The following is a 25,995-nucleotide window of genomic DNA, read 5'->3' as shown; positions in this document are numbered from 1 at the left end:
TGGAGGTACTAAGGCCAAATGGAGAAGGCTAACCCGTTAAAGTCATCTTCTAAAACAAAGCTAGTGAAACGTTGGGTCAGCGCAATCTGCTACTTTGCTGCATTCCTCCAACATTTGCTAAAGGTGGAAGCACCAAGCAGTACAAATAAAGCAAGAACATATATAGCACTTCATTTTAGGGAGCAATACGAAAAAGCCAAGAGATGTGAACACTGGACAGATGTGTGAGTACTGCCCTTTAAGGTTTTCTCTGTGGGGGTCCTGGGCAGAGCAGGAATGCAAGAATTACATGGGAAACTGGAATGAACGTCTCTCAGATCTTGCTGGCTTTGTTTGTCCTGCCTCACCATGACTCCAGCTGCGTTTTCACAGGACAGTCTTTGATGGCAGCACCAGCTTAAGGGTATTCCTGTCTCATAGACCACCTTCTTCCCCCTCTCTTCTCCCTAGGCCCTAAATCCTTTCATTCCTGCCTTCAGGCTGCAGCACATACCGACCTGCCCTGCACTAGCAAAACTCTCAGCTTGGCTGTTCTGTGATTCTATCAAGGAACTGAGTTGGCTAAAAGACAAACACATCACCCCACAACACTGTTTCTTGTGCTGAGGTCATTCTCCTGCTCTGGCCCACAGGACAGCTGCACAAAGAGCTTTGCCAGAAGAATCAGAGAAAGAAATAAGTAGCAAGGATATTTTCAGACCGTATTGTTGGTAAAGACTTATGAAATCAGAACTCACTGGGGGACAAGACCACCTTTGCCTTTAAAGAATCATAGAATGGTTTGGGTTGGAAGGGACCCTCAAAAATCCTCTAGTCCAACCGCCCAGCCACGGGCAGGGTCATCTTTCACTAGATCAGGCTGCTCAAAGCCCCATCCAACCTGGCCTTGAACACTTGCAATGATGGGGCAGCCACAACTTCCCTGGGCAACATGTTCCAGTGTCTCCCAACCCTCATCATAAAAGATTTCTTCCTTACATCCTATCTAAATCTACGCTCTTTCAGTTTAAAACCGTTTTCCCCTTGTCCTGTCACTACAGGCCCTGGTAAAAAGTCTCTCTCCATCTTTCTTATAATGCCCCTTCATATATTGAAAGACCACAAAATTATCTCCCCAGAGCTTTCTCTTCTCCAGGATGAACAACCCCAACTCCCTCAGCCTTTCCTCATAGGGGAGGTATTCCAGCCCCCTGATTATTTTCATGTTCCTCCTCTGGAGCCCAACAGGTCCATGTTTTTCTTGTACTGGGGGCCCTGGAGCTGAACACCAGTACTTCAGGTGGGGTCTTGTGAGAGTGGAGTGGAGGAAGATAATCACCATCTCTCAACCTGCTGGCCATGCTTCTTTTTACGCAGCCCAGGATACCATTGGCTTTCTGGACTGCAAGCGCACATTGCTGGCTCATATCTAATTTTTCATCCACCAGTATCCCCAAGTCCTTCTCCACAGGGCTACTCTCAATCCATTCATCTCCCAGCCTGTATTGATACTGGGGATTGCCTTGACCCATGTGCAGGACCTTGTACTTGGCCTTGTTGAACCTCATGAGAACTTCACTTTGATGCCTTCTGAGGATGTAAAGAATTAGTCACTGCTTTTGTCCAGAACTGCTTGAGTCTTGGAGTACATGGCAAAAAAAAAATGGTTACTTGATTCCTCTCTCCCGCTCCAAGGGTTAGTAAGCTGTCTCCTGCTGTCATCTAAGTAAGCCTCATGTATGAAGATCTTATCCTATTTATTTGTAGCTCGAATCACTGGTAACTCATGGGCCACTAAATTTATCTAATTAGTGCAGTAGAAACCTTTCCTGCTGCACCTTCACTGTGACAGGTTGGGCAGTGGACACAAGAGCCCACCAAGGTTTGGGGCAGATGAGGAGCACATGCTTTAACCAGGTAAAGGGCCTGACTCTAGTCTGTGGGAGGTTTATGTTATAGAGAGGAACAGACCTTTTACTTCTTCCTTCTCAGCAACTCCATATAGAAAATAAGCTACTGACTGAACTCTGAAAAGCCTTTTCTGAAAGTTTTATAGCCCTTTCTGCTTTACAGAAAACAGCTACGTGCTCCAAACTTTAAAGCACCTTACAAATCCCTTTTTTGAGCAATGCTGCCTTGCTTTCTCTACTCCACATATTTCAATGTATCATGTATTTTTCAAGTGTTCAAATTCTGCTGCTGCTGTGTAAGGCTTTCCCACATGCTTAACAGAAGGCGCTGGGAGAGGGGGGAGAGCTTCGGTGTGTGTGACAGCTGCTACCTGAAGTGAATTGAAATCAGGAGTTGCTATACCAGGCTCTTGAGCAGAAGGCCACAGAGCTCACATTCAGCAGTCTGTGTGCAAGAAGAGACATGTAGCAAACGCTAGGAAGTGGGTTACATGTCAGACACACATGACAAAGACAAATCCAAATGGGAAATTACTTTTAACAAAAATCTTTGGAGGGCTAATAAGGTTATCTTGATGCTGGGACATCTGTCTCTTCTAGTGTGCCAATCTTTCAAGAAGTCAGCTGGAGAATGCCTCTCAGAAGTTGCATGCAATATGACTGATCAGTACTAAACTCTCTTCTCAACCACTTGTCCTGGATGAGGCTATTCCCAAGAGAATGACAACAGCTTGAATTTACTTCTCCTTCCTACTGAAATTCTTTCAGAGGAAGGAGGGACAGAAAAACAGTCAACAGCTTATCCTCTTCTAGTCTATTTCCCTCCAGTGGAAGTGCTCACGAGGAGATTTATTCATTGTACCGTAAATGTTCACAAGTTAGAAGATGAATACAAAACACGTGAGCTTATCTTTCCATCCTCAGTTTTGCAATAGCAGTTTTAGAAGCCATCCACCTCTCCTACTCACTGAGTAAGCTCTAACCTTCACTGCTAATCTCCACCAATAGAGCTGCTTATATGCACCATGTTGGCTAGTGTACTTAGTGACCCATGATAAGGCAGGTTGTGCATTGCCCTTTTAAGCAAAGCACAGATTAAACCAAGATAATAGAGCTAGTAGTTCAAAGTGACAACAGCACATTCATTTTTGCTTTTTCTAAGCAAAGGAAAATAGGAGGAAAATGGATGTATACCAATGTTCTAATCAATAAGGACCTTAAATGTGCTCATAGCTGCATGACTGCTAGCTCCAAACACACCATAATACCCAGCATAACCTGTGGGAAAATTGTTCCACATGAGAAGCCACATGCTATTTTGCACTTGGGCTGTGGGCCAACCTCTACAAAATATCCATCCATGGCTTCTCCTGAGCCACGCTGCCCTCCATGAAATGTTTACCAAAGTCTGAGTGTAGGTTATGCCCTTACTCAAATGAACTTTCAGTAATCAAAGTTAACTGCTTCAGATAGCATGACCTCACAGGCATGAGTGCCTGTATGATATCAATTATTTCATGCCTTATTTGTCTGTTTTCATATATACTTAGAGGTCTGTGTATACAGCTGTAGTCATTATGTGTACCTATTGAAGTCCTGGTACTGAAGGCATTATTATTTTGGCTTAAAAATGCACCTCGGTACCAGCATATGTGGAGCTGCTGCAATGACAGAGATGACGTTCCCACACAGCTCTCACCTAAGAAAAATTATTCTGACATCATTTGACACTTGTTGCTCTCCAGCATCTTTCCCGCCTAGGGCCTTTGCATTCAGCTTACTTCTTACAGAGACTTGAATTCCATGTAAGCTTTCCCAGTTCCAAGTTAAATGTGTACTAGGTCTGGTCTATAGGCAAACTGTAAAACACTGCTACCCGTGACAAAGCATGCAATCCACAGGATGTGTTTCTGCCTTTGTTAAATGTAACTGATACCTCACAGAAAAAAGGGAAGAAGCTTTTTCATTCCCTTTTCTCTACTAGTAGTTCGGAAAGATTAACGTGCTTATTCACAGAATGATAAACTAGGTGAAGGAGTTTTTGGGTTCCTGTTGCTGTTTTTCCTCCTTGAAGGAAAAGGGTCCTCTAGAAGTCAAATTCAGCACATCTAGATTATGCACCTGCTCTGAATTTGTTCTCGAGAGAGAATAGGCTCTTCCACTTATATCAAAGAAGCAGGGAATGATTTTCCTCTTGTGCAGAAAAACAGCTCTTCACAATGTTAAACAAAAGAAATGTGAGTAAATTCTCTGGAATACTTTTCCATTTTTAGCAAAGAGAGCTGTGGCCTTTAAGACAAGTGTTGTATGCTACATCTTGCACACACCCAGACATCCTACCAGGGACCAGTCCTGACATCTCAGAGAACAGACCAAATTCACCAAATTGAATTTCTTTGTTAACATATATTTTAAGGTCTTCAAGTTAAAATGTTTATTTTTGAACACATGCTTGTAGAGCATGGTCTTGATATATGTATAGTGTAGTGATACACAGCACGATCTTCAAACGGTTGTAGTGCATGGGTTTCTTTTCACCCTTCTCTGAATATCTTTCTTACATTGTTACTCTTCAGACCTGTTTACCCTTTTCCATCACTTGGCAGGCATAGCAAAGGTGATAGAAGGACTTTGTGAGCTATACAGTACTTCACTTTGGCAAAGGAAAAAAAACCCTCAAAAAACAAAGGCCTTCTTTCCCTTGATAGATGGCTGGTAGTTAAAGCAATCGATGCAATCTCCAACATATCTATCATCAATTCGCATTTACACAAAGACAACACAGAAACAAACAATAGAAACTAAGAACAATACTTGAGCTATCACCTAAAGAAATGGTTTTTAAGCTTCATTTTAATCAAACTACCAATAACATTCTATGCATTGTCTGGGTTATAAAACAATTAAAAACTTGGGGTCAAACTCTGGCTTCTTAGAAGCTTTGTAATGATTTACTTTCTGGAAGCAAGTACTGAGAAAGAGAAGCCTTTGCTACAGCTGAGAAAATACCTGATCTTCTGGTCTGATGGTCACACACACACAGAAAAAGCAAAAGATTGTTTTATGCAAACTAAGAAACATTTAACTTCTGAGTGAATTTTTTTGCTTGAAAAGTGAAAACTGAATTAAGAACACTGAGGATGTAATTCTAGAACACACAAAAAAAGCGCGAGTATTTCATTAGAAAAAAGGCATGAAACATTCACAATTCCTAAAACTCCTCGTATTTCATTAGATGAAGAATAATTATCAAGTGTTTCAGTAGGTCCAACTTACATTCTTTAAAAAAAACAACCCACCTCTAGTAGTTAAAATATTTTGTCCAGCTCTGATTCTGTCTTGGTGATGACTCTACCACAGCAACCAGTATTATATCAAACTCAAATGTGTAGCTCTTTTCCTTCTTTGAAAACAATTACGAGTAAGATCTCCAAGAAACACAAACTAATGCTTTAGTTTAGGGGTGTGGCTGCAGCTTAAATGGAATTCAAATGACAGCTAGCTTTGAATTATCTGCTTACCTGATAATAAGCTAGATGTCTTCCTTCAAAATACACAGTTGTTCGGTACTCCATAGGTATTATTGGAGGGTTAGGGTTTAGAAACTGTGGGCATTCTTCTTCCTGGGGAGAGAAACATTTTATATGTTATTCCAAATAAAAAGTCTTATCACAACAAGCTCCAATGGTCTTCGGACAATGGCATGATTGTTCTGAAGAACTTCATGCTTAAAATACAGTGACAGATTTGATTACACCCTTTCAAATTAGACATGCTAAAAATGACTGCAGCATATGTCAAAGCTGTGGGTGATTATCTTTCCCAGCCTTGAAATCTTGTTCCTCCCATTGAAGCAAAATAGTAAAAGGAACAAGAATATCCTTTCAGGAGTTATTCAGTCTCACTGCCCCTCCTCAATCACACCCTTAAATTCCCACCCCCACACTGTCACTAAAAAAACCACCTTACACTTCTGGAGTTAACTTTAGAATAATTTTTAAATCCCTAATTGAACCAATTGATATAAGAGAAAAAGCAAATAAAATATTGAAGTGTTCTAATAAAAACCTAATAATCTTATTTTTAAACATTACCATATTTTGTTTAATCACATCCTGTATTGAAGAAGACTCTTCACAGATATGTCTCTTCCAGTCCCACTGGCAATTCCATCTATTGCTTGCACAGGAATAGCATCTACAAATATAACATGATAGTCATGACAAACTGTCAGGCTTTTTCCCCCATTGACAAAAAAAGTAAATGAAATACCATCTTTATTCATGGAGGGTAGATCAATCTGTTATAGTGTCCTTACTATATTAAGCTGAAAACTTTATAATAAGAACAGTTCAAGAACCCCCAAAAGCTATTTTCTCCCTTAAATATTTGAGCAAGGATCAGAAAACCACAGCATCTTGCACAAACTTTGAGATCAAGTCTGAAAGGACTGGAAATGATCTTGATCAACCTTCATACATAAGGATGAACAAAGTGGGGTTTGGGTTGGCTGTGCCTGCCCTGGGGCAGCAACATCAAGCAGGGCAGATGATGGGGGCAGAGTCAGCTTTGACTGTCCTATCTGAACGCACTGCAACCCAAAGCACTAATCTATCATTTGAGGGAACAAGTAGGTAAGCAGATGTCCACAGAGCTCACCTGCACATACACCGGCAGCTACAGAATGGCAACCCAACGAACAAGCCTTTAATTCTATGTGCCATGAATATTCCTATTCCATGTGTTTTATGTTACCAGCTCATCTGGCGCTCTTCAACCATTTTTAAACTCCATTAAAATGTATGAAAAAGGATTTGGACACTGGCAAATTTTGAGAGTGCTAAAGGCTTAATTATGAAATGATTGAGTAACTCAGCTGCCAGTTAGCTGAAACACCATGTTACAGGATCTGAACACCTAAGTTAAGAAGCTGAAATACTTACGGCTGATTTTCCAAAAGATTCATTGCTTCTTCACAGTCATAAAAAGGGTAAGTATGTGACGCAAAAAATACCTTGTTCTCTCCAAAGGTTAACTGAAGTGGAACCGAAACATGATCTATCACAAAAGAAAAAAAATTATCTAAGTGGTTGTTGAATTCTTGAGCTCTTGAGCTGAATGATACAATGATAATACTTTTATTATTTTACAGGACATAAGCAAATATTTAACTATAATGTTGACACTCTGAATCTCATGACCTGTTACACTTTAGATCTATAAGCTCTATTGTTTTGTCTTTTTAAGCTTTACAAAATTTTCAGCACATGGTTGTCAAAAGAAAAGCGGAGGTGGGATAAAGGGAAGAAGCAAAATTACAGAATAGCTTTGTTTTATGAAGTGTTTCTCAGCAGTGCTATCATCATGCTAGAATTTTAAAGAGTCTAGAAGAACAAGGAGAACTGAATAAGGAGATAATTGAACGCAGATGAAAACTGGCATGAGAACAGTCATTTTAAATAAAACATTTTCTTAAATATGAATATGTCTGCATGTAAAATTACTTCTTTCATTTGTGGATTAAAACTGTCATCGTCATGTGAATTAAAGCAAGTGATCTTTGTGGTTAATGCCCAACAGTGTCTGCAACGCTAAGTTACCACAGGCACTTGTGATCTTCAATTTGCTGTACATGATTTCTCCACAAATGTACTTCTTGTCTGGATTATTACTGAACTAAGAGTGGAAAATTTATCTTCAGAAACTGGTGCTTTCCTCAGTGAAACTGTTTGAAATACCTTTTGCAGAAATCATTAAGCCCTTGTGACAAGCTATTTCACAAGCTGTTGAGCAATTTCAAACTCTGCTTTCCTTGACCAGGTTCTTGGAAGACCATCAGCTGCTTGGCTGGAAGTCACCTTTGCCTGCACCGAGTCCCCTTGAATATTTCAGACTGGTAGGAATGTCAGGGGATTTCCTAACAACAGGACTGTGAAAAAGCATTGCTCCTCTCTAGAAATGTCCTATTCCCTTTGGAGCCAACCACAACTAAAGTAACCCAGACTTTTTCAAACTCACTAGGGTTTCTTAACAGTAAGTGGATGGCTCAGGACTTTTTGTCACATGCTGCCAGGAACCACTGCCTGTGTTCATAACCGTCTGCCTTCTGCTGAAGTGTCTGTCAAGCTTCTGAGCATCTTTATAGTACTTTTGAACATCCTTTCGGATGGATCCCTGTGCAACCAACTCAGAGAGGTGTATTATTTCTAGGTGACTTGGTTACTCTAATGCCATCCTTGACAGGCTTCTAGTCTCACATTTTATGCTGGAAGATATCAAGATGTCAAGTTTATCAACCTGGTTGCTTTATGTCCTGCTTTACAAAATATTTAGGGAATGTGAGCTGGCCCTAAATAACAGTGATGCTTTAACACTTGGCATAATCTGACACCATGGCACACTAGCTAGTTTAAAACTTGGGAGTGAGACTTTAACATCATTACTCTTCCTGCAACTAAAACTGGATTTTGACTTGTTTCAGCCTTAAGAGAATTCTTAAAAATATCTTAAAAATTGCTTCCAAGTACTGCTCTGACAATTCATGGCTGTTGTGATACATATAAAAGGGTTATCCTCGGGCATACCTCTGCAAGCTGCAAGAGCACCTGTTTTTTGCGGTTTTCTTTTCTTTCCGTTTTGTTTTTTAAACTTGATACATAATAAACAGTGCTGTGTAACCAGTTTTATTCCACGTGTTTATGCATCAAGATGTATAAACTTAAAGCATGAATAAAATGCTGTCTAGCAAATAGCATAAGAATTATGGCTGGCAACTGACCTTAAGCATATAATCAGAGGTTCAGAAGAATGATACAGCCTTTAATTATACAATCACATATTTTTCCACTGGACTAACTATTGCAGAAGCTGGAGGGCACATAGTAGAAGAGACAGAGGCTTTACGAGAGACAGGACAGCCTTGTGACATGGACCAGAAAACAAGCCACTGAACTATAGATGACTAGATCAAAACTAAGACATCAGAGATGAAAAACTTCACATCTGAAGCACATATGCAGCTCTTCTGGCCCCACACTCAGAGTGATTAGGGTAAGATTAGAGTAGCTGGCTTTTGTTTGTTTGTGACACAGAATAGCACCTCTTTGGCTCTGTGTCTACGCCTCCGCCAAGCTCCTGTTTCAGATTCCTGGTAGAAACACTGGGAATGCTACAGCTTGTAGCATTCAGCATGCTTGTAGCATTCAGCAAATACAGCAATGGAAAAAGTTTGAGCTGACCTTTTTTTTTTTAAAGTGTTTGAACAGACAAAGTTCAGCAGTAGGATGTTTGAGAAAAGGGACTGGAAGAGGAAAAAAAAACTCGTATGCAGCTCATATAAGGGCATCACATTAGAAGCAGCAGGCTACGTTCTTTCCTCTTATTATACATGGAGGGTAGCAATATTTCTTTACCTTGACCTTTTGGTGTTGGAGGAATTATATCGGGTGGAGCACAGATAATAACCCCTTCTTTTAACTGAGCGTCATGGACTGTTTCACCAAACGTACACGAAACCTGGTCACTCTCAGTCAAAGTTGGCAATGGACTTACAGTCAGTTCAACCTGGAAACAAAATTTTAACAAGGGCAAAATATTTGAAAGAAATTAAGCAAGACCCAGTAAGATTTATGGCCAGAGAATTTCAACTGCTCTTTTTTTTTTTTTTGGCCAGCGCTGATATTTTGGCTAGTATCACAGAAGATGGTTCTCCTTTTCAATTTTTATTTCTTTCCATCTGCTAATCTTTTCTTCTTATACCTCTACCAATTTTTCCAGTCTGGGTCTATGTTGAATTAGACTGGTACAAAAACCTCTTGTCCTGTCAATGCATTAGATCAGAACAAAAATGTCTGTGCAGACACACCCAAAGCCTTTTATTCTTGTCCTCAGCATCCAGTTTAGTAATAGTAAACAGAGTGGCTAACAATTAAATCCTCACAAACTTAATCAAAATTACATTAACCTTAGGTGTTACTAGTGAATAATGAAAACAAGGCTGGATGGGCTGGAAAAGGCTGAACAGAAAAATGGCTTCCTCAAGACTCAAATGTACATGCAAGAAACCCACTGAGATCTATCATTACTGCTGAAAAAGGATTTCTGAGTGATGGTGAGATCTTAACCTCCTTGAGGAAATTATCAATACAGAGTGCAGGTGAGAAACTAAAAGCAAAATAAAATGGGAAAACTTAGTAAGGAAAGAGGAAAAAATTTAAATGACATTTTGGATGCTGTCCTTGATTTAATGCTTCAGGTGTGTTAATTATACAGTTTAACTTTTTCCATTTTGTATTGCCACTAGAAATGACAATCATCCCCTTCTCACTGAAACTATGTTATGAGCTGCAACGTTTTTTGGTGAGTAAAGGAATCATGAGGAGACAGTGGCATTAGTATTGTTACAGGAAGCATGTAAATGCTCATATGAAGTTGGGTTTGGTTTTGGATTTTAGGTATTTTGGCCTCAGATGCTGATATGAGACACCAGAGACTTGTCAACACAAGTTGACAAGATCTGAAGTAAGAGAAAATGTGGATTCTAAGTAGACTAGTGACACTCTACTAACATTTTATTCAACACAGAAATGGCCTTAACATAATGCTGTTTACATCATTTAGGAATGGAATTAAAGTGACATGAATGAAAGTCTCTTTCTTCCTGATTAAGAGGGATTAAAAGCCATTTTACTGATTTTAGTTGCTGAGCATCCCCAGGAAATCCTCAGTCTGCACTGGTATGCTCCATTTGGATTTAGAGCAAGCTATGACACCCTGGTCACCCTCTGAACACTCAGTTTTGTTGTCACAGAGTCATTTTGCATGCTGAATTTACTTTCTCCATGCACCCAGACAGACTTCGCTGTGTAGGCAAATCCACTGCTGATTTTAAAGCAACAGCTTATGGCTTCGTTGCTTACTTAAGTTTATGCTCAAGTAAGCTGAAAGGGCAGCATGAAATCTCCCCTATCAATTACTTTTTACGGGTTATAGAACATTGTGCAACACTTTAATAATATTCAGGTAAATGTAAATGCTTTATCATCCATACTAGTGCATCATTTTGGTTTACAGGGAAGGTCAAAAAGAGCATTTCTTAGAAGAAAACATGAACTGCCACCTGCAAAAACAGCAGGCAAGAAAGAACAATGTGAGAAATGCTGGAGAGTGAGATACCCAAAACACTATCCTATTCCTAGTCTCCACTGTGCATAAAGAAATGCAGATATTCATCTTCTTGATAGTCACATCAATGTGCTTTAAGAACATGTAGGGAAAACATTTTCTTGTCATACCTTAGCTGGGGCTCTGCGACTCATATTTAGAGGGTCTGCACTAATGATAGTCATGCACGTGCCACTTGGACTCCACAGCCAGTGGTTCTCCTTATCAGCTGTTCCACAGTCTGCCTTCTTTGTGCACCTGACAAAACAGGAACAAAAACCAAAGCAAAGCAATATTATAGCTGGACCCTGCTTTCTCTGAACGAAGCAACAATTTTGGGATCAGACCCTGAAATTACAACACAAGATGACTGGGAATTTGCTTTAATATTGACTATTCAGGCTGCTATTAGAGAATTTTTAATACAATAAGTATTGATGGTTCGAGATGTCAAAAGCAAGTGGGGAAATGTGCCTATACTATTTTGGACACCACCTTGGATTAGACAACCCAAATCCATACAGAGGCAGTAATATTTAGCACAGAAGCCATTGCCTGATCATCTGAGACCAGGCTGAATAATCTTCACTGCAATATACAACAAAGTCCTGAATGAGTGGGCACAGCCTGTATTTTCTGCAGGTCAAGTGGCAGACACCTATGTGTTGCAAGTAATAAGACACCCCACTGGTGCGGGTAAAATGCAATACAGAAGTATTGCTGGGGGCACAGAGGCTTGTGGAGAGCTCCTGTGAAACTGGAGCACTAGAAATGTTACTTTCATAGGGAATGTTTTCATTAACTGCTGCCACTGTTTTAAGACCTCTCTCTGCCAGGGCACTGTTACCATTAGGGGAAGACAACAGAGGTTGCGCAGCCCCACCAAAAATACTGAGAGATTTTCCCAGCTCAAGTACAGGAAGGACAGAAAGACGAGATACTGCCATGAAGAAGCTGCATATATGGCAACAAAAGCTTGTTTAAGTGTGTGTGTGTGGACAGTCTCATGTGCATTCTTTCCATTCTGTGCAAAGTTTAGAATAAAATGCTGTAGGATCTCTGGCTGCTGGAGCAGAACAGTATTAACTCATCAGGGGCAGTTGCTGCACAGTTCTGTCAACCCTACCCTTAAATATATCATTTACATACAGAATCTACATTCATACAACATATCCCTAAACACACTATTAAGTGCTGTGTGCGATCATGAGACAGAACTTGCTGCAGATGAGAAAAATATTAGAAATTAACCACTTTTTTCTCCCCATTGGAAAGAAATACTAGCAAATGCAAAAATTCATGTCTGCCTGTTCTCAGAGACCATTAATATTTTGAGATATTGAGGTCAGTGGTCATATCAGAAACCTGAAGGGAAATCTAGGGAAAATTGCCTTTTGTATGATATATGATTTGGCCTTCAACTCCCAGAAGCCCAGGAGGAGTTTGAGGTGTATATTTCAAATCCCCAGGTTTCATCCACAACAACCAAAACCCAGACTGGAAGAGTTACAGTATATTACATAAACCTGCACGCACCATGTTAAGTTTCTCTGCAGTGCTCAATATTATGTTACACAGCAGGCTGATAGGTAACTTAATGTGATAGTTCACATTTTCAGACAGGAAGCGAGAAGACTGAAATTCATCTGCATACTATAATTAAATAGCCCCTTTGTTCCAACAGCAAGTACTTAGAATCATGAATTCCCAACTGCTCATGCCAAGGGGTTAATTAACTTACTAGTCAAAAAGAGAGCTGCAGGACAGCTCTTCCCTCTCACCACTCCAATCAATGCAGAGTGCAAAGAAGAGACATTCCAGAGCTGTTCAGTGCTGTCCTAGTTTACATGTGTTTGAATATTAATTCAGTTAACCTCTGCAAATAGTCAGTCAAATGCCACTTTCTGCCCTCCTACAGTTAGGTGAGGGTTCAGTGTAGCTACATGTCTTGATAGATGATGTTTATATAAAAACATCGTTTGAGCTATATACTTTATTTCAGATGTGAACAGTTTTTTCTTTTATGTTCTTTTTTACACTTTCCTGCTCTACCTAAAATATATGCTATATTTTCTGAATTTTAAATAGGGACCACTCTTTTAATTTCTGGGAGAACATCTGACTGTACAATTCAGAGTGATAAAACATGCGGTTAGAAGATGTATACTGATTTTCAGTACCAGCAGAAAAGTATGTATTTTCCCACACTAATCAAATCTGCAGAAGTCAACAGGGACTTACTTATGTGCACAGAAGACTGATATAAGTGTCTGCGTGATAAAATTAAACCACTATCAGGAGCATAAGGCTGAGTACAAAGAGCTGGGATCACTACGCCAAGCAGTAACCCACAGCACATGTCAAAATTTGAGCTATGCCACTGCCTGCACCTGAGAAAACGCCAGCAGCACTCACCTGCCCTCTCTCACACACCAGCCACAGTACGGATCCCTCGCTTGAGTACACTTCTCACAGTCTGAATATTTGTAGCAGTCTTGTACAGGGAGCCGATGCACCTGGAAAACCGAAAGTAAAGCAAACCGTAACGGATCTGAAGAAGACACAAGGAGACAGAAATGTTTGTGGACAAGGTTGTACAGCGCTGTTGCCTGTGGCAGCAGAAGACTTGACCCTGTATTATTATGATCAGAGCTCAGCTTGATTTTAAGACAGTACATACAAAACCATAGTCTGGTCGTTTCCCCCTTAACAAAGTCCAACTTCACACACTTCTCCTGCTTTTTTTCACTCTGATATTCTCTAATCTCTCTTCAAAGTAACGTAGGACATTGTTATAATCAAGAATCATGAGCAAGTCTTATAAAAATTGAGCTTTGCAGTTGCTCCAGGTATGTTACTTCTGGAAATCTGCGTTACAGCAGCCACCGCAGGACAGAAACCGCCTCAACAATGCTCTGAATGTGAGAAACAGCTACTGCAGGATGGATACTTTCAAAAGGCTAACTTGGTACTGGCTAGATCATTTTTTAAACAAAATATCTTCCCCTCCATATCACTAGCACAGAGATGAAATCATTTGGAAATGTGACTGTCAGTGGCACTTTTAGCCAGAAGGCATTTCAGGAAGTCTGCAAGCATGACCGAGCCAGGATGCTTCAGGTTACCGCACGTCTCCGCGCATAACCCTCCACCATGCAGTACATTCACAAAAGAAAATGAAAATAATTATGACAGGAAGCAGCAGGGAAAAGATCATCATCAGTTCTCATGTTTCAGTCCCCCAGTAAATATACGGCTTCTGGTTTTTATTTCTTTTGGTGCTGAGAATAAACAACTTTGTCTTTCTTTGGTGCACAGAAAAGGGAACCAGCATACAACCATCCCTTTTAGTTATGCTGCTGAAATGATGCAAGAGGAGAACAGGACATACGTCTTCTTGCTGATGACTATGTTTTACTTTTAAAGAGTGCAAAAAGTCTAGCAACTAACTCTGAGATGCACGCTTTCTTTTTTTCTACCTTATCCTCTCATTTAAAACAACTGGCAATTACAAAGCTACTTTGAAAGTCTGAGTTTGGCCTTTTCTTTCACATTCGGAGAGTTCAGTCTGACTCAGTTAAGGAAAACGTCAACACCGGGTAGCTTTCTTTATATTATAATAATAATATAAATTATTAACAAAACTATTGTTAATATAATAAATATTACTATTTATTAATACAGAGGTTTACCTTTTCTCCATTCTCTTCTTCCACAGATTCTTACCTAACTGGAGCTAAGTTACTGGCACTCTGTTTCACTAACTGGTACCCATAAGTAATTTAATATCCAGTGAATGGCTTTTTTATGACAAGTATTTATTTCATAATTCTGACAGGCAGAAACAAGCCCTAGAGATTGCTGTCTCTGCAAGTTCTATGCAAACTTAATGGATATTTTTTAAAAAAAGCAGCTCTGTTTACAGCCAGCTTCCAAATACAGAGAAACTAATCTTACAGATTTTCTAATTGGGACTCGTAATCAAAGAGAGTGGTAAAAGCTAAAACAAGCAAACAAGCAAGTGACTGTCCTAAGTGACCGCCACAGGCTTCTGCTCTCCTCCCAGTATGGTATGTACCATAAGGAATTTGGGATCCTACCAGTGATGTTCACTTGTAATGAACCAGCAGGAGCACTGCAGGGTGGTACACTCCTTTCCAAGTCCTCAAAGAAGCTGCAAGGGGTTTCTCCTGCTCTCTGCCCAAGCTCTGGGAGCAGAGCGGGGAGGAGGGGTCTGACTTTTGAAAGCATTTGCTCCAAGCCACCCACTGCTATTGACACAGCAGCAGAAGCTGAGAGGAGAAGGGAGAGAAGTGAAACAGGAAAGCAAGAGCTTATTTCTTACTGTGGCTCTTAAACTCTGTATCATTCTTCCCTGTATTTTGCTTGATCTGATTTCTTTTTAAAGGCTGCTTCAAGTTATCACCCACCACATCTTCACTTTTGCTTTGTTCAAATGCTTATGGAGCCCAAGCAATTCATTTCCAAATGTTGAGACAGGCTGCATCTGTCAGGTGGCTTAGCAGTAAGCACGTTTATCAGCAAAGCTAGCCTGCCCTTTATTGTTTACCTTATTTTAAACAACTCTAAACCATTTTAACTCCCAGGGCAGGGTTCTGATATCTCTATTCCCACAACTCCCAGCTGTGCTTAACCCAGAAGTGCACGCTTCAGCATTTATTCTTCTCCCCTTGCTCACATCGCTTTGTTTCTCCCAGCTCCAAAGGCCTCCATTCTCCTCCTGTCTATCTGCTTCTAAAAGTGGGTGGGACTGCTCATTGTAATTAACTCCTAGAGATGACAGTAATGTAATGCCATTACAGAGCTCTCAACTTTAGTTATTCATATTTAAGCTGAACAGGTTTTGTAAAAGAAAACTATTATTCGCGTTATTCAGAAACTGCAATGTCTATGAGAGCTACTTGGAAAAGATTAAACTGAAAGCCTTTCTTTGGCAGAAATTTCCTGCTTTCTAAATGTAAACATTTTGTAGACATGGAATTATTTTTTTGCAAATTTTCTCTGAAAAAATTTGTCCGTGGCCTTCCTGGAGAACTGTAGAATTTACTATGAGTTCAAGCAGACTGTCATCGGAAAATTTGTCTTCCTTCAAGGTTGCTGCCATCCCTTACACTGCTCAGCTGCTCGCGCCATAACCTGGTGGGGACCTGGGGGCTTTTAAGCAATGTGCCAGCTTGTCAAATGGGGTGCCACGCCACCCAGGCATTTGTGGACAACATTGAAGTTTGGAGTTCTGTTCCAAATCTGAACGGAAGCCAAATGAGAAGTATCAACTACTTCAAAATAACCCCGAAGTAATCTCCCTCACACACTGTCATATTATTAAATGCTTCATCAATTGCTTATCTGGCACTTTTTCCAACATGGCTTCTAGCCTGAAAACCTTCAGCTAGAATATAACATTCCCACAGCAGAAATTTATATTAATCCTTCTATAAAACAGAGAACATTCTTCTCGCACTGTTTTCCCCAAATACTCTCCTTTCACATCCTGACTCATTCTCCCCATGTTACTGCTGCCAGAGCATTTCCCATGTTCCATTCTGTGCCACTGTCACTGCTGCATGGCCACAGCCTACCACCCACCCTGTCCTGGAGAGCTGCTGAACCATGCATTTGAGGCTGGCAGCTCCAGCCACCACAAAGAGAAGTGTCAGAAGAGGGTTACAGCTGGAGGTGAAGGAGAAATCTGGCATCCCTCTTGTCTCCTACTTGCTTTTTTTTCTTCCTTTCTTTACAAACCTCCATTGTGCCTCACCTGCCAGCACAGAGAGGGGAACCTAGAAGAGACTGCCTGTGCCTTTCATAGCAAAGTCTGACCTTTCCTGCTGCACTTGCTTGGTTCTAGCCTGAACAAAAGTGTTTCTCAAAGTTATAATTCTCTCCATTCCTTCTTAGTTTTTGACAGCAAGACCCTGGAAAACTCCTGGCAGCTTTACAGATATGTAAATGCTATTATGTCAGCTGCTTGCATCCTAAATCCTGAAGTACTCTTGAAAAGGACTGATCGCAGCTAGACCATCTACCCCACGGACACCACACTGAGCACCAGGGCTTCCTGACCCTGTGGCGTGCTGGTGCCAAATATCTCAACTTCATCCTTCTCACAGACCTCATAAGAGAGCTTTAGAGGTGAACTCACTTCCCATTCCCAATTGCTAAGCATCAAGGATATAACAGTTCTCTGAGTCACAACAGTCAAGTCCATCTGCTCAGACTTGAGAAAGGTCCTCATACACACAGACTGGGGGAGACCCAGCAAATGGGGTGACCTCCAGGATCTCAGCTAAAGTTGCAGAGAATGTGAAAGTGGACCTGGTCCCAAGCAGGACATGTTACCTTGTCTGTGGTCATCACGTATAGATTTTCTTGGGTTTGGTCAAGGACCAGGTCATTCTTTATGGGTTTGTTTTGTTCAATAGTAAGAGAGCTGTACTCAGTTGCAGTGGATGACAGGAACACCTATTTCATGGAAAAAAGAAAGGTGGTTAATGTTGCTTTTTTTAACCCAAATATCATTGTATCTGGCTATTGCCATAAAAGAAAATAAAAAATGTATCTATAAATACATTAACAACAAAAGGAGGGCTAAGGAGAATCTCCGTCCTTTATTGGATGTGGAGGGGAAACATAGTGACAAAGGATGCGGAAAAGGCTGAGGTACTTAATCCCCTCTTTACCTCAGTCTTCAATAGTAAGACCAGTTGTTGTTAGGGTACCCAGCACCCTGAGCTGGAAGACAGTGACAGAGAGCTGAATGAACCCCCCATAATCCAAGGGGAAATGGTTGGTGACCTGCTACACCACTTAAGACATACACAAGTCTATAGGACCAGATGGCATTCACCCAAGGGTACTGAGGCAGCTGGCAGAAGTGTTCATCAAGCCACTTTCAATCATCTATCAGCAGTCCTGGCTAACCAGGGAGGTCCCAGTTGACTGGAGGTTAGCAAATGTGATGCCCATCTACAAGCAGGGCAGGAAGGAAGATCCAGGGAACTACAGGCCTGTCAGTCTGACCTCAGTGCCAGGGAGGTTATGGAGCAGATAATCCTGAATGCCATCACAAGGCATGTGCAGGACAACCAGGTGATCAGGCCCAGTCAGCATGGGTTTATGAAAGGTAGATTCTGCTTGACTAACCTGGTCTCCTTCTGTGACAAAGTGACCCACTTAGTGGATGGGGGAAAGGCTGTGGATATTGTCTGCCTAGACTTTAGTAAAGCCTTTGTCACCATTTCTCACAGAATTCTCCTGGAGAAACTGGTGCTCGTGGCATGGACGGGCGTAATCTTTGCTGGGTAAAAAACTGGCTGGATGTCCGGGCCCAAAGAGCGGTGGTGAATGGAATTAAATCCAGCTGGTGGCCCGCCGCAAGTGGTGTTCCCCAGGGCTCAGTATTGGGGCGAGTCCTGTTTAGTATCTTTATCAATGATCTGGACAAGGGGATTGAGTGCACGCTCAGTAAGTCTGCAGGTGACACCAAGTTGGGCAGGAGGGTTTATGTGCCTGAGGATAGGAAAGTTCCACAGAGGGATCTGGACAGGCTGGATTGATGGGCTGAGGCCAACTGTATGAGGTTTAACAAGGCTGAGTGCCAGGTCCTGCACTTGGGTCACAACAACCCCATGCAACTCTACAGGCTTGGGGAAGAGTGGCTGGAAAGCTGCCTGGCAGAAAAGGACCTGTGGGTGTTGGTCACAAGCTGGCTGAATACAAGCCGGTAGTGTGCCCAGGTGGCCAAGAAGCCAACAGCATCCTGGCTTGTATCAGAAATAGTGTGGCCAGCTAGACCAGAGAAGTGATCGTCCTCCTGTACTCAGCACTGGTGAGGCCGCACCTTGAACACTGGGTTCAGTTTGGGGCCTCTCACTGCAAGAAAGATACTGAGGTGTCAGAGCATGTCCAAAGAAGGGCAACGAAGGATTTAGAGAACAAATCAAATGAGGAGCAGCTGAGGGAACTGCGGTTGTTTAGTCTGGAGAAAAGGAGGCTGAGAGGAGACCTCATCGTCCTCTACAAGTACCTGAAAGGAGGCTGTAGTGAGGTGGGTGTCAGTCTCTTTTCCCTCCCAAGTAATAAGTGATAGGACAAGAGGAAACGCTCTCAACTTGTGCCAGGGAAGTTTAGATTGGATGTTAGGAAAAATTTCTTCACTGAAAGGGTTGTCAAGCATTGGAACAGGCTGCCCAGGGAAGTGGCTGAGTCTCCATCCCTGGAGGTATTTAACAGATGTGTAGATGGGGTACTTAGGGACATGGTTTGGTGGGACATGGCAGTGTCAGGTTTATGGTTGGATGCGATGATCTTAAAGGTCTTTTGCAACCTAAACGATTCTATGATTTATGTAGTGAAAATCCTGTGTTTACTCAAGTTCCCAAATTCACATTAGGGAAAACATTTCAATTTGAAGTATATGGCATCAAAAGCAGGAAGCAAAGCACAGAAGTCATGAAAAGAAATTGCTCACTGCTCACAATAGCTAATATTTGTATATTTTTTGTAAATACTGATTTATTTTAGCACTGTAAAATTAAAATTCTCAACTAAGAGCCTTTGCACCTGAAGGTGTTCAAATTTGTTGTCTTCCCTTATGGTTACCAACAGTTTCAGCTTCAAATTTCAAACCATGTAGTAGCACATGGCCATCACTCCTTCAAGCAAAAGAAGGTCTTCAGCACTGCATTCTTGACATTTTAACACCGCAAATGTGAACCCTTGAGCCCCACAACACACAGTCAGAATTTACTAGAGCTCCAGCATGGGCTTTGTATTGCCATCTCTATTCACTTAATGGCCAGAATGATTACGAAATAAAAGCTGTTCTTAAATTAGTATGGGCTTGAATAGAGATAAGGCTAGAGCAGCTGCTAGATTACCTAAGGCTGTTTATATAGGGCTCTCAGTAGGTATCTAATCCTTCAGGAAAAGTGTCATTCAGGCAATGCTAATTCAATCTGTGTATTGGATAGCTGAGGTACATCAGAAATAATGTGGTTTTTCTTTGAAATTAAAAATACCAAGCTCCAAGAGAATTTGCTCTTGGTATGCGATCTTATAAATCCCATTTACTTTTAGAGCAGAAGTATTCTATCATTACAGTTCGCAACCTTTTAAACAGCTTCCAGTCTTTTAAGTCCAGTTTGTTACCTTAAGAATTTTACCATCCGACGTTCCCAGAAAGGCCACGGTATGCCCATTCTCCACAGCCACAGTGACAGCCGTGAGATTCATCCCTTCTTTTTGCAGTACCGGCTTCTCTATAACACCATTCTTACTTCCCAAAAGGTACGGTAAGTGTTCAGAGCCACAGGGGAAATTTTTGCTTGCATTCTAATAAGGGATAGCAATACAGAGCGATGTTAAACATTCAGATCACTAATTCCTAGCTAAGAATGAAGTGCAACCCTATTACCAGACAGTATAATACCCCTCAGACATACAAGAGTAGAAAGACAGAAATGGATTGTCTGGCCATTTCCCCCCAGCCAACAGGCACCAATCATAAAACAGCCTGCTAATTGCAAACTGCTTCAATGCTTTCACTTTCCAGGAGACGTGGGGAGAGAAAATTTTTTGTTTCTATTTCATTATAGCAGCACAGTTTAAAAAGTAACCAGTTTGTTTAATTAAAATCAACATGTCAAATAGACTGGGTTGACCAATTTTGTGTTGAAGACTGTTTTTTTAATGCTGTTTTGTTTCTTAATTTGCTGCTATCCATAGAAAAGCAACCCACTGGCAACCATCTCGTCAACTTCAACACATTCCCTCTTCACTACACTTTAATGCTGAGCTGCAGGGAGTGCCACCAGAAGGAAGTTCATTCACACCTTGCCTTTCCTGCTATATTTGGTAACGAGACTGTCTTTCTGATCTGAAATCCACACCTCCTTTTTGCCGGAAGCCACGGCTGCTCCACTTGTCACATTCATGACTTTTATGTTTGATGCTCACCTCAGATGCAGGGTACTGCAGTAAGTAATATTGGTGTTTGGAAGCAAAAAGTGCTTTTGCCTTCTTACCAGTGCTAGTGACCTACTGTGTGGGAGAGGGCTGTGGTTTCATGCGATGAAGGATTATGGGTCAATACCAACATAAGGTATTCCCATGTCCCATCTTTTCAGCCGTTCACTCCTACCCCTGGACTGTAGCACACCACTTCTCAAGCTGTGCTCAAACAGCTGCTATGCAAGTGTGTACCCCAAGCTATGCAAGGTTGGGGAATTAAGACATCTTCCTAAAAACTGTCTGAGCTATTTTTAAGATGATTCAATTCCTCAACCCAGTTTAGGGTTGGCTGCAGTAATGAATGGAATGCACAAGTAGGGCTTGAGAATAGGGTGGTGTGGGCAAAAACATCATAAAGTCAAAAGAGATGCTGAAAACTGCCTCTCAGAGATGTAGTCATAAATTGAAGAACAGTATCTGGAGGGGTGTAACAGTGACTTCCAAAAAACTTATAGCCAAGGTAATGACAAACCATAAAAAGAAGATGGCCATCATGCTATGGAAGTGTTTTGAGCCAGAGCAAAATATGAACAGCACCTGAATATAAGAAACCTGTGTATTTCCAGCTATCTGAAAATTCAAATCCAAGTGAGAAACAACACCAAACTCCAGATATCACCTACAAGATTCTTAATACCATTTAAAAACATTATAAATATGTTGTCTGAGACCAGAATTGTCTATAGTCATTATCTGGAAGCTGATCATGGGCGTAACAAATCACTGCATTTGACTCAGTAATTTCCATACCAGAAGGAACCCTTTAAAAGAAATGCATTTATGAAACCAATATTCATCTTTCAGAAGACATCAAATCTTTTTTAAAAGACTCAAAATTATTACTATCTTGCCACTTCTTGCTTGATGTGTTCCACAACCCCCCCAACCACATTCCATTTCTATAGTGAATCCAGCTATTGAGTTTTCAGTCATCTGATCTCACTATAGTTTAGCTCAAAGCCACCCCAAAACATGCAGTTGTATATATTCCACTAATTCTAACACAGATTCTAAAACTGATACTGATATTACCAGTCCATGTGATGCACACGGGTTTTCTGCTGCAAAAAGTTTGTAAAATGAGCTGGTATTCTTTTTAGTGTAGCAGTCGTTTCGGTTTTTTTCCATCTTTTCATTGATGTGCCGCAAGGAAAACACACACATGGCAGATTTTAGAGAGCCGTTATCTTTGTTTACTTTGCTGAAGAGGGCAAGAAGAACTTTGTCATCTGAGACAGCATCCGTAGTTTGTCTCTGCTGAGCCATGCTCTCAGCCAGCTCCTCTCCTGGGGTAGTGACGTAAGCAGAATGACAGTGGTCATAGGCACCATCATCATCTTTGCAACCCAAGTCCATTTCAAAGTAGGAATAATAATGGGCATCATCTTTGCACAGACGTGCAATCAGTGTGCGGTTATTGACGGGCTGTTTCTCTTGCTGATTAAAAATAAAATAAACATAATTTTTATCCTCAAAGACTGCCACAAATTGTTGCGTGCTTGATGAGTGATAAGCTGACTTAACAGCTGCCGAGTCTGTATACATTTCAAAAATGTCTTTCCCATCTCTATCGTAGAGCTGCCGAGTGCTGATTATTATCCCATTATCATTTGGTCCGTTCCCTTTCCCAACAAACAGCACTCGGTCGTTATTCAAGGAAGTGATCAATCCCACAGTTGATACATTCTCATCGTTGCTTGCTACAAAGGACTTTTCTCCACTACTGTCTACATAATACTTCTGATTGCTAATGTTTCCTAGATCTCTGATGGCACAGATTCCCTTAAAAAGGCTTCCACACACCACAATTGTTTTATCCACCTTGTTCAGCAACAATAATTTGTTGTAATTGTCAGTCAGTACTGCCTCTTTACATTGGTTTTCATCAATGGGAGGTGTGCACTTTTTGTTGTCCTTTCTTGGACCTGTTTCTACAGACCTTATTACATCCAGGTTTGCTGTAAGCTGATACAGAGCATTTACCACTCCCAAATAGATTATCCCAGTGTCATTATCCACTGTTAGATGATTTAGCTCTGTAGCACTCTGAAAAAATTTCAGTTCCTCATTTCTGCACAAGGTGATACAAAAACAGCTCAAAATGCTCAGTGTCCAGATCCATAAAGCCATTTCTATGTAATACCTGAAGGTGGAAAGAAAATAAGAACATGAAACATATTAAAAAATAAAATTTACACAAAATTCAGCAACATGAAGGTTTTTTTTCTTTCATTATTTCAGACACAAATACACTTATCTTTATACATGTGTAGACATCATGAACATCATGGAAAGCCTCAGATCCAAATTATTATTATATAACCAATTAGATAATCAATCCTGTGCTAAACCACAATGAGAACAACAGACAATTTGAAACAACATAGAGTGACAAGAAGTGGTAGTGCTTCTCCAGACAACTTCATACTGTGTGAATTACTTATTGTTGAGATTTTAAAAATACGTTGGAGGATCCCAGTGTTTCGGGTGGCTCCTCTTTAACAGAGGGGGAGAATTTACATAAAAGTGTTTGAGACATTTGTGTTCCCCAGAAAGGAAAAACAACCTTCCATTGACTACAAGTAAGTCTGGATCTGGCTGCTGATGGTCTTTAAGAAGACATTACACTAATCCTTCATCAATGTAAAGCTGAAAGATGGTAGAGCCCTTAATATGCGACATCGCCTTTGACTGCTGGTATGCATTACAGTCCAACACTTCAATTCATTAGAGCACTGCAACTTAATAGTTTCAAATCTGTTTTAAGAACATCACATCAGGGATTAAGATTCTGTTACTTGGGGTTTTTTTTCAGAATTTTTACTTCCCAAGCAGATCACCTGGCTGTTTGGAATTAGACAAAGACCTTCTGAAACTTTTAAGAAGGAGTCTAATTTTAACCTGAAGAGTTAAATGAGGAGGGAAGTCCCAACTGTCTTCCTAAGCACAGAACATTTTGTCAATGTTTTCTGTAAGTGTTTAGTTCTGAGAGCAGAAAACAGAAGCTGGCATGCTCGAACACACTGATGTTAGGGGGAAAAGATAAATACTGTTTGGAGGAAATATTGAAAAACAAATCTGATCCACAGTATTTTAATTTTCAAAGTTAGCCATGTGACTCCATAGTTTGATGAGGAAAGAACCTGCAAACTTATGGGGAATCTCAAGCTAAATCTGAAAATACCTGGAACTGTGAATAGAAAGGAAATAATAAAAACCCACAAAAGAAAAGAGAAACATTTAACAAAATAATCCAACAGGCAAAAGCCTTGTAGGAGGAAGTAAATAGCATAGAATGCCAAAACGAGGAATGGGAAAAATAATAAAAATAATAATAAAGGAACCATGCTCCTGTGTCAGCTATAACTTCTGTTTTGGCAGCAGCAATAGACTCTGGTGGGATGTGAAAGAGAATTGTCTGAATCATCATTTATACTGGATAACTAAGGTTAAATGTCAGCAACCAGGCTGCAAAAGTTTGAGCAGGGAGGTAAGGACTTTTTTTGTGAGCGCAAGCCATCTGCCAGCTCCCTAAACCACCCTGGCATTGCAGCAATGAATAAAGACAACTACTGCCCTCCAGCATTGACTGCATTTTGATCCTCTATGGAGAAAATGCATGTGTGATGGTGAGAACAGCTTTTCTAAAAGCAGAGTGATTCTAACTTCTAAAAAACCAAAAACCTACTAAATGTAACTCAGGATAGTAATGAAGACAAAATAAAAGGCTAAGTTCAGTCTTGTTTTGCTAAAGCTTTTATCATGTACCAAACTGAGTAGCTAACTGCAAAATGAGGTCAAAGAAGAGACAGTACATTACCGACAGCACAAACCTGACTTTCTAATGATAGGTTGACCTCATATGACAGTGACCAGGAAAAGGCTAAGAATTATAACCCATTCTTCAGACACATGGACTTCAGCACATGCCTTGCAATGTAATGGAAGTGTTGGGCCTCTCTACAACAATCTTAGACCTGCTCTAAGGAACCCAGAAGAATTCTGATACTATTTGTCAGAAGCTCCTCTCTTCTTCCTGCTCCCAACGACCTCAATTTTCCAAACAAGCTTTGATCCCAGCTTACATCTCCATGGCTAAATGATATGTCATAATGCATGTCATCTACTTTCAAATGTTCTTCCTCACAGTTATCTGCAATGAAATAAAAAAACAGCTTGACATACTACTGCAATGTTGTTTCATAACAGTTTTATCATTCTACTATCTATCGCACAAGGATGAAACACCGAAGAATTCAGATTCATTTGTTCCTGTTTTTCCCACAAGGTAATTAGATTATTATAATCTCTGCTCTCGGTCAAAAAAAGCCATAAATAGCTCTACTTATAAAATAAAATATGCCACAAATGAATGGAAAGTGATTTATTGCACCTTAATTTCTGTACTTGGTTAACTTCCACATCCATTTATTTCAGTGGATTAAAAAACCTGTTTTGTCCATTTGTGGCACTCGGGACACAGAGGCTGCACTTGCAATACACCTGCCTTCATCGCACGGTCAGAACAAAGAGTCTTGCTGGTTCATGCCAGAGCCAGGACTTAACAAAAAGTACATTTTGCACCTCTAAACCAGACTCTTATGGGAGTAATTAATCTCTCTGTACAAAAATAGGTAATGCTTCCTCCCTACCATTTTCTGCCTTGTTTACTTATTAAATTTTTAATCTCAGTTATTCAGAACTACATGCCTCTACATTAATTCTGCCTTTTTTTTTTTCTTTTTTTTTTAATTTACTCCCTGCCACCTCGGTCTCATGCCAAATACCATCAGATTATCTCAGACCTTCAGCAAAGTAACAGTTTTTCATTCTCTGTACATATGCTATGGAAAAGACCCAGAACTAAATTCCCATGCACTTCTCAAATACCAGGCTTAAGGAAGGAAAAAAG

At 40.6% G+C, this 25,995-nt stretch overlaps 1 protein-coding gene across 2 annotated transcripts in view; it reads right to left on the bottom strand.

The window, feature by feature from the left end:
* PLXNB2 (plexin B2) overlaps positions 1 to 25,995 on the bottom strand; it is a 262,361-nt gene that overhangs the window by 58,199 nt on the left and 178,167 nt on the right. For both annotated transcript variants that reach the window (XM_074827664.1, XM_074827665.1), the window contains exons 5-13: positions 22,116 to 23,226; positions 20,223 to 20,405; positions 17,412 to 17,534; positions 13,467 to 13,567; positions 11,183 to 11,309; positions 9,302 to 9,452; positions 6,833 to 6,947; positions 5,984 to 6,086; positions 5,411 to 5,512 (exon numbers count right to left, since the gene is read on the bottom strand). In XM_074827664.1, the coding sequence (XP_074683765.1) occupies positions 5,411 to 5,512; positions 5,984 to 6,086; positions 6,833 to 6,947; positions 9,302 to 9,452; positions 11,183 to 11,309; positions 13,467 to 13,567; positions 17,412 to 17,534; positions 20,223 to 20,405; positions 22,116 to 23,226 (2,116 nt within the window). The remainder of the gene's footprint in view (positions 1 to 5,410; positions 5,513 to 5,983; positions 6,087 to 6,832; positions 6,948 to 9,301; positions 9,453 to 11,182; positions 11,310 to 13,466; positions 13,568 to 17,411; positions 17,535 to 20,222; positions 20,406 to 22,115; positions 23,227 to 25,995) is intronic.

This window comes from Strix aluco, chromosome 5 (genome assembly GCF_031877795.1).
Source record: "Strix aluco isolate bStrAlu1 chromosome 5, bStrAlu1.hap1, whole genome shotgun sequence".
NCBI lineage: Eukaryota > Metazoa > Chordata > Aves > Strigiformes > Strigidae > Strix > Strix aluco.
Note: the sequence above shows the minus strand (reverse complement) of the source record. Positions and strands in the feature narration are given on the sequence as shown.